This window comes from Cyclopterus lumpus, chromosome 8 (genome assembly GCF_009769545.1).
Source record: "Cyclopterus lumpus isolate fCycLum1 chromosome 8, fCycLum1.pri, whole genome shotgun sequence".
In the NCBI taxonomy this organism is placed as follows: domain Eukaryota; kingdom Metazoa; phylum Chordata; class Actinopteri; order Perciformes; family Cyclopteridae; genus Cyclopterus; species Cyclopterus lumpus.
The window spans coordinates 11,767,708-11,777,177 of NC_046973.1; the positions used below are offsets into that span (position 1 = coordinate 11,767,708).

Sequence of the window (9,470 nt, forward strand, 5' to 3'; positions counted from 1 at the left end):
CGGCACACTACAGTAATCGCTTGGGTCTTAGGTCTCACATTCTTCTCGACCTGTTTGTCAGGCTTGATAAAGCAAACTTGAGTAAAAGCGGAGCCCAGTGGGGCACGATTTGTGTCCCCCTTGTTATCCTCACTTCATAACACTGACTGAGTCCTGTCAAATCACAAAGTTGATGGAGAGACTGCCCCAAGTTGGTCTACTTGCCCAAGGCAATGACCTGGCCCAGATATGACAGGTTGAATAATGTGTCAGCTTTTTGCTTGGTTTGGTTTTCATCAGGGAATCTTAGCTTGTTACTCGAGCTCACTGTGGAAAATTCTAGTTTATTTTGTATAGCCCAAAATCACAAACTAGCTTCAGTGGGCTTTATAATCTATGCAAATATGAAATCCTTGTCCCAAAAGAGGACAAAGGCAAGGTTAAGTAGGCTTCTGTACTCAATAGTTTTGCATGAAATTAGTACAACTTGGCTTACCTTCATATTCAAATACCTCCACCCCTGAGCACCAGACAAAACCATGTATTTGAGTATCAAATGCCTTTTTTTCTCCCTCACTTTGTCTTGTTCCGCCACATAATTTCCGTCCACTCTCTAGTAAGATGGTGACTCCTGGCCGATCCCAAATTGATGATTTTAGCATTAAAGTAGGCGAAGACACACACCAATGTCTCTGAGGTGGACCAGGTGACTAATGTTAAGTTCCTGGGAATCTGCATCAAAGACGACCTGACATGTTCATCACACATAAAAAAGTGTGTTACTGTATAGAATAAAAAACTAAAGAAACCCAGTAGCTTCAAACTATGTTGCTACGTACCCCTCTAGCGTTGTCCTGGTGTCATTATACGCTCGCCGTTTTAAAGCCATGATACGTGCTTGTCGAATTCTCCAAATGCTCAGGAACGGTGCATATCATATTTTCATACACTCGTATACTGAGTGGACAGTGACCAAGCATTTTGTTTCATTGCATTCATATTTATTTTATTTCGACTGATGTCATGAACACGTGGTCAACGATGACCTCACGAGATCGAGGCGCCCGCAGTTGCTCTCCACCGACGGCATGACCCAGGGCATGATGGGAAATGCCTGGCTGTCGCCAGATCAGAGCTGATTGGTTCTTAGTGACAAATTACAATTCTTGAAGGAAATGTTTTAGAAAAAAAATCGGAATTTATTTAGAAATGATGGATCTGCAAAAAGGTTCCCCCCCCTCATTGTGCCGAGGCTACACTTTATTTAAAGTAGGTTTATATTAAAGCAGACATTAGTTCACAATTCAACAATAGTTTTGTATGCCTTTTTAAAACGGAAAAGCAGCAAAGAAAACATCTGTAATGTCCTTATGTAATGTCTTTAAACAGAGACTTTGCCAGTTTTCAACCGGTTTGGTATTGTTGCATTGTGCTTGGTATTTGCAAATGAACCTCTTCAGGTTACCGGCGACAGATCAGGATAAAAATGGGCAACATTTCCCTCTTAGCACGAGGATATGCCATATGATATATCACAGCCGGCGTGATGTCACCACATGGCCCACGGAAGCCACACAGAGGCCCGGCAGCGAGTCCAGCACGGTTCGTGGTCAGTGTCATCAGGAGTTGGCCCCCGTCCTTGGCCCGCTGTGGATGTGGATCTTGACTTCATCATCAAGCTCCTCCACGATTCTCTCCTGTTTGACGGACAGGATGGTGTAGCTAACTGAACGACAGCAGGTCAAAGGAAAGCACTTTCTTAAAAAAACAGCCGTGCACATTGTTGTTTACCTTATTGGGTGTGTAGATTTTAATTGTCTTATTATTATTTATTTTTTTACATTTGATTGATTAAATCCTTATTGGACTGGACACTGAGACCTAACCTAAGTCATAATTATTAGAGTATCATAATTATAGTATCGATATGAGGTGCCAAGTCATAATTATGAAATAGTATCAAAATTATAGTATCTCATAATTATGAGATAGTAAGTCATTATTTTGAGATCGTATCTCATGATAAGGACTTACATGATCTTTATTGTTTCATCACAGTGGCAGCTACTTTCCATAGATATCTGCCAAGGACACAGTGAAGGATACACATGCCGACCACAAACCCCCCGATGGACAGGCCGGTCAGCAGGTTCCGGCCGCGCAGCCGCGCTGCGTTTTTCTTCCAGTAGTCGAGCTCCTGTCGGCGGCGGAGGAGCTGCTGCTCCGTCGCCGGGGCAGGTTTCGCGGATCCATCAGCTCCCTTCTCCGCCATGACTTGTTTGGGTAATCAGCTGCTTGGAAGTAGCATGAACCGGAAGCGTTGCTCTCGAAATAAGGAATAAAAAGAAGAAAGAAACAAAATACATAGACCATACCGCCACCTCGAGCATACCGCCAGCTACTGCATCAGAGTGTTTAGGATGGTTGCATTTAATGATCTGATTATAAATAAATATTATTGTTTTTTGACCACATATGGCTAGCCTATAAATAGCCAAACAAAAGAGAAGCCAAATAGACCTCATTTGGGATGATGTAGTGCTGCATCAATAGTACTGATAAAGACTAAAATACATTATTTTATCGGCATCTGTCAGACATAGCAGACTTCTAAAACATGTCAGAGGTTCCAAATTATGTTCATGAACAATTCTCACAAATTAGGTAACATCATAAATTATCCTATTATGTCCTGTCTGGGAAGTGTTTGTGATATGATCTACAATCGTTTATTATGATACGGTATGAAAGGCAGAGGGCTTAAATGAAATAGCAGCTCAAATAGACAACCCAGCTGGGATTCAGACAAACAATACACATGGTGGTATACCTGTCAATATATCTTAATGAGAGTTGCATTTGTGGCTCACTGTATGTTAAGAACTTTACAAATCTGAAGAGCTTACATACTTGCACTGAACATAAATGGATAAATAACTATCTGGACAGGATCCATTAATAAAAACAAAAAGGAGAAAGAGAAATATAAAATGCATTTATTTGACAAAGTGCAGGAAAATGGGTCCCCTCAATGTCCTCAAGTGGTCCTCTATCCATACTTGACACACTTTAGGTGTTTTCTGAAGAAGTGAAGCTGTTTAAAATGTTGTGGCCCGTTTTGGGCTGATGGCCGATCTGATGGACCCCACTGGTCAGAAAGCATTGTGGGTAACCAAAAAGTGAGTGGAACCTCCCTTTAGACTTTCTGTACAGGCAGCCACCCTCCATCACCTCTCCTTCCTCGGAGAGGAGAGAGAAATAAAACTAAATGCAGCCAAATATTTGAACTTGTTTAGTTTAGTCTTTCACAGGTTACACGTTATTGTCATTATCTTGATATTCAGTGCAAAACAGGTTAATTGCAGCCACAGTAAGCTATTTATTTGCCAACAATTAGTTATTTTTGGCACAGATAGAACTTTGTTGGCATTGTTCTAACAAAGTCTGATGGAGCAGATTCTAACTGATCATATATATATATATATATATATATATATATATATATATATATATATATATGAATATGTGTATATATGAATATGTCTTATAGAATCTTAACCCTCAGTCAAACTGATTCAACGTTACCTGTGAACAAATATACTACTGGTCTACTAATATAGACCAAAGATTGCTTGTTAGATCCTCCAAACCAAATTATATTTCATGTTTAACAGAGAATCAATTAAAACATTTCTCGGCGGCCACACTGAGCACTGACCGCCCGGTGCTGGCGAGGCTCACCGGTAGGCTGAATCTTGACAAACCAACCAGAGATGTTATACTTAAACAACTAACTTCTCGCCTGAAAACATCCTAAAATTTCATTTCGTGACTCAACAACAGGAGTATTTAGAAAACATTAACTTTTTGTTGTGAGTTTTCTCATCCGCCATTGTTACCTATTGCTGGTGCGAAATGCATTCTGGTATATTAGCTGTCCCAAGTACACACAAGTCAGCTCCGATGCATTGTGAAATGGGCGGAGCAAGTCACATCCGGGCATTTGGACTGTGCTTGGCAATAAGCGGACTTTTGAGTTGGAACAGTACTTGGGCTGCGACTGATGACGTTTCACAAGTATCAGGAACTGGTACCACGGAGGCAGGACCCAATAAGCAGACACAAGGCGAGGCAGTTTCAAAAGCGCAAGCTTTACTTGTGACGACACTCAACAACATCAAAAGACAAACCGACACAGGACAGGGAGTTGACACAGACTAAATACACAGGGGAACGAGACACAGGTGGAAACAATGAGGGCGGGACTTGCAATCACACAGGAGGGCGGCACACGAGGAGGGAGGAGTCTGGAACGAGAGACAAGGTGAGTGACAGACAACACAACGGAGCAGACAGTGAACACAGAGCTACCCAGAAGGTTTGGGTGTAACAACAAGTACACAAGGACACAAGTACAGACAAGAACGCATATTGAGAAACAGCCTTAATTCTTAACGTTGATTCCTGCATTCCATGTTGCATTTCTATAAACACACGTCCACATGTCCACAGATGAATCTCAACTATTACTATATCCTTGTTTAACTCATTTAATCTTAATGAATAACATCCCACATTCAAGCATGTATAGTATGTGTAGACATAAGTGTCCTAAATTCCAACAGGGTTGACAACACTGGAGACTCTGAGCTACTTAAGACAAAGAAAATGGCAAATCATTCAGAATGAATTGCCAGGGAGTTAACATAAAACAATTCAGCCTCACATTTCATATGAAGCAACTTGTTAATTTGACTCTAATGTTAAAAGATACATGTATGTGGTTTAGAGTAAAAAATATCACCTTACACAACAGACTATACTGGATGTTTAACCCAAGTCACCATGAAAAAAATTACACCTGTCACAACCGGGTTCTGGTAGGAAAAAGGTCAAGGTCAGGTAAAGTAAAAATCTCTTTACTGGGCAGAGTCACAAAACAAGGGGAACACGGGTAATGAAAAAACGAACACTAGAGAACTAAGGCTTGAAGGTGATGAAAACACGGGGGTATTACGAAGACAATCTGGCAGGAGACAAGGGAAAGCAGGGGAATATACAGTATATACAAGAGGGGAAACCACAGGTGTAGGGCATGAACAATCAGGAGACACACAGGAGGCAGGTGAGTGGCTGAGGCTAGGTGAAGGGAATGAACAAACAGGAGACACTGGGAAGACACACAAAGAACTAACAGGGTGTTACAGTACCCTAACGAGTTTTTTTGCTTGTCGGCTGACCTCCTTCCAAAACCCGGCCGCGAACTCCCCTGTGTCCTCCTCCAGTGATGGCCACCAGAATCGCTGCCTGAGGAAGCTGACTGTCCGCCTGGCAGCTGAGTCTGGAGGAATGTTCTCACTGCAGTAGGGAGGGGAGGGGGCTTGCGGGAACGAAGAGGTGGTTCGATGGGCAGCCGTTCGGAAGCTGTGCCTCGTTGGTGGCTCATTTGACCTCACTCTCAATACCTAAGGTCACCGCACCCACCACGCAGGAAGGGGGCAGGATAGAAGTGGGGTCCCACACAAAAGGCATCCTTGGGCTCGAACTGGCGAGACAGGGCATCCGGTTTCACGTTCCTAGAGCCTGTACGTTAAGATAAGGTGAAGTCAAAGCGGTTAAATTCAATTCAATTCAGTTTATTGTCCTATTGTCCAATATCACAAATTACAAATTTGCCTCAGAGGGCTTTACAATCTGTACACATATGACATCCTTGTCCCAGGACCTCACATCTGTAACCTAAGTTACTGTCCAAAGAAAATGTTAAATATTTTAAAAGATGTCAAAACAATCTTGTCTTGTTCCAATTCCCCAAAAACGACGTGCGTGGTAGTCGTCTCATTAACCTGAGCTCTGCCGCCCAGGCGAACATAATGAACTGTTTTGAATGGGCTGACAAAGATCACTTTCAATTTGCATACAGGAAGGTATTGGGATCAAATAACACATATTTAAAGCCATCTTGAAACAACCACACCTTTTAGATAAAAAACAAATTACTTTAAAACGGCACACTACAGTAATCGCTTGGGTCTTAGGTCTCACATTCTTCTCGACCTGTTTGTCAGGCTTGATAAAGCAAACTTGAGTAAAAGCGGAGCCCAGTGGGGCACGATTTGTGTCCCCCTTGTTATCCTCACTTCATAACACTGACTGAGTCCTGTCAAATCACAAAGTTGATGGAGAGACTGCCCCAAGTTGGTCTACTTGCCCAAGGCAATGACCTGGCCCAGATATGACAGGTTGAATAATGTGTCAGCTTTTTGCTTGGTTTGGTTTTCATCAGGGAATCTTAGCTTGTTACTCGAGCTCACTGTGGAAAATTCTAGTTTATTTTGTATAGCCCAAAATCACAAACTAGCCTCAGTGGGCTTTATAATCTATGCAAATATGAAATCCTTGTCCCAAAAGAGGACAAAGGCAAGGTTAAGTAGGCTTCTGTACTCAATAGTTTTGCATGAAATTAGTACAACTTGGCTTACCTTCATATTCAAATACCTCCACCCATGAGCACCAGACAAAACCATGTATTTGAGTATCAAATGCCTTTTTTTCTCCCTCACTTTGTCTTGTTCCGCCACATAATTTCCGTCCACTCTCTAGTAAGATGGTGACTCCTGGCCGATCCCAAATTGATGATTTTAGCATTAAAGTAGGCGAAGACACACACCAATGTCTCTGAGGTGGACCAGGTGACTAATGTTAAGTTCCTGGGAATCTGCATCAAAGACGACCTGACATGTTCATCACACATAAAAAAGTGTGTTACTGTATAGAATAAAAAACTAAAGAAACCCAGTAGCTTCAAACTATGTTGCTACGTACCCCTCTAGCGTTGTCCTGGTGTCATTATACGCTCGCCGTTTTAAAGCCATGATACGTGCTTGTCGAATTCTCCAAATGCTCAGGAACGGTGCATATCATATTTTCATACACTCGTATACTGAGTGGACAGTGACCAAGCATTTTGTTTCATTGCATTCATATTTATTTTATTTCGACTGATGTCATGAACACGTGGTCAACGATGACCTCACGAGATCGAGGCGCCCGCAGTTGCTCTCCACCGAGGACCTCACATCGGATCAGGAAAAACTCCCCCAAAAAAAACTTTCACAGGGAAAAAAGGGAAGAAACCTTCAGGAGAGCAACAGAGGATCCCTCTCCCCGAATGGACAGATGCAATAGATGTCATGTGTACAGAATGAACAGCATTACCGGAGGAGGGACCTCCTGTCGCAGCTAGGGGGTCGGATCTGGCATCCCGACCTCATCTGCCTTCAACTATGGGCCTGCACAGAACCAGTCAGGAAGACTATTCTGAATGCTAGACCGCCATCTACCCGTCTACAGTACGAATGTAGATGGAGGCTGTTTTCCGACTGGTGCGTGGGTCACAACAAAGACCCGGTGCAGTGCCCCGTGCCTATTATACTTGAGTTTCTGCAGTCCCTCCTTGATAAGGGCTGGTCTCCCTTTACCCTGAGGGTGTATGTAGCTGCTATCTCATGGCAGCATGTTAAAATCGACAATGACACGGTAGGGAGCCACAGGTTGGTGTCCCTCTTCTTAAAAGGGGCTCAGCGACCGCGTCCCCCGAGCACCCCAAAGGCTCCTCCATAAGACCTGTCCGTGGTACTGGACACCCTAGGCTCGCCTCCTTTCGAACCCCTGGCAGAGGCAGAGCTGAGATGGCTGGCGGCAAAAACAGTTTTTCTCCTTGCCATCACTTCGGCAAAGCGAGTAGGCCAACTGCACGCCCTGTCAGTAAGTGAATCCTGTCTCAGGTGGAACTCAGATGGTTCGGGTGTCACACTATGGCCTAGTGCAGCGTTTCTCCCCAAAGTGCTGGCCCGCTCGTATCTCAACCAGCCTATCAGGCTTGCATAATTTATCTCCCATTGGGAGAGGAGAGGTCAAGGTTCCTGTGCCCAGTGCGGGCCCTCAGAACCTATGTCGAAGCCACCACAGGCATACGACAGTCAGAGCAGCTTTTCATCTGTTATGGTGGGCCTAGGAAGGGCTGTGCCCTTTCAAAACAGCGCCTGTCCCACTGGATAGTGGGGGCAATTGCCTGTGCATACAAAGCGAACGGCCGTGCTCTGCCATCTGGAGTGAGGGGCCATTCTACCAGGAGTGTTTCCACGTCATGGGCAACCCTGAGAGGTGTGCCAGTGGAGGATATATGTGCTGCAGCCTCATGGGCATCACCAAGCACATTTACCAGATACTACAGAGTGCACGTTGCCACCCCTCACCCACTTCGTCCAGATTCCTCTGCCTGATCCATACGAGGTAGGCTCCTTGGGGTTCCTCGTGACTCTGTTGATATAAGTCATCCAGTGCTAAGCACCGCCTCTGGTGGTCAGGAAGGATGAAATAGAATGAAAGTTACGTATGTAACTACGGTTCCATGAATCCTGGTTGATCGCCAGAGTTCTTGGTCATTCAGAATGTCGTGATTTCGCAAGAAGATTCCGTAGGACTGATCTCAGGATGACGCCGGAACTTATACCCGGCTGGGGTCATCCAAGGTCACAGGTGACTTTGTTGTTATTAATACTCGACCTGCGTGTGCGCGATACGCAAGATATCCAGTGCTAAGCAGTGTTTCATCCAGGATTCATAGAACCGTAGTTACATTCGTAACTTTCGTTTTATTTCATGTCTGTTTATTGTCATCCACATTTCACCGGGTCAAATTCCTTATGTGCAATGTACCTGGCCAATAAATGATTCTGATTCTATATCTTTACATATAGATAATAGTTGTTTGCTGCCACATTAATGGTCAAAAGGTTGAACAGAGAACATTTAAAGATTGTATTGTAGAGTAGAGACCTACCGGTGAATAAGGTAATGAATGTTAACTCATAGATCTAAAATGTTGTCTTTAAATGGACAAATGAGGCATAACCCAATGCTACCTTTGTCAGGATCTGTAGTGGATCTGTAGTGTTGTGTTGTGTTTCCTGTTTTATTTTGAAGTCCTTGACTCTCGTGTCCTCTGTTTCTTTGCACTTCCTTCCCTGTGATTGTCTGCCCTGTCCCTGATTGTTTCCTCCTGTCTCCAATAACCTGCACCAGCCCTCTGTATTTAAGTCCTGTTCGTGTCATTCCCCTTTGTCGGTTCGTCTTGTGTTGATCGCTGAAGATCTTGTGTGTGAGCTTGTTTTGTCTGCGTTAAAGCCTGTTGTGCAATAAAGTTGCCTTTCCCTCGTTGACGGCGTTTGGGTCCAGTTACCTGCAGCTGCACAGAACAACCTTTTGGATGTTTTTCTTTCCACTAGTCTGAAAGAAGACATGTTATGGAAGTAAAGTAGCCCAAACTCTCAAAACTGACCAGTGCGTGATAAAACAATGTTTTATTTTTTCTTGTGTCTCGTCATAATTTCTCAACATCCTTCCTTCATTCATAATGACAGTAATAATCCAAATGCATACAGACAGCCACACGTATTTGTGTGTTTATAGGTATATTTATATCCCTC

General features: G+C 43.6%; 1 protein-coding gene across 1 annotated transcript; it reads right to left on the minus strand.

Annotated features, from left to right (window-relative positions):
• Positions 1-1,155: 1,155 nt before the first annotated feature.
• On the minus strand, positions 1,156-2,295 carry LOC117735044 (cytochrome c oxidase assembly factor 3 homolog, mitochondrial). The gene is made up of 2 exons (XM_034539452.1): positions 2,086-2,295; positions 1,156-1,705 (listed from the first exon to the last, which is right to left on the minus strand). Exons 1-2 carry the CDS (start codon positions 2,249-2,251, stop codon positions 1,599-1,601), a joined length of 273 nt encoding a protein of 90 aa, XP_034395343.1. The 5' UTR covers positions 2,252-2,295; the 3' UTR covers positions 1,156-1,598.
• Between the last annotated feature and the right edge of the window lie 7,175 nt (positions 2,296-9,470).

What these genes read in the sequence shown, in the direction of transcription:
- LOC117735044 (XM_034539452.1), bottom strand. Translation starts at nt 2,251, where the DNA reads ATGGCGGAGAAGGGAGCTGATGGATCCGCGAAACCTGCCCCGGCGACG. An exon ending in GGGGTTTGTGGTCGGCATGT is followed by an intron (nt 1,706 to 2,085) that starts GTATCCTTCACT and finishes GCTGTCGTTCAG; the next exon opens with TTAGCTACACCATCCTGTCC.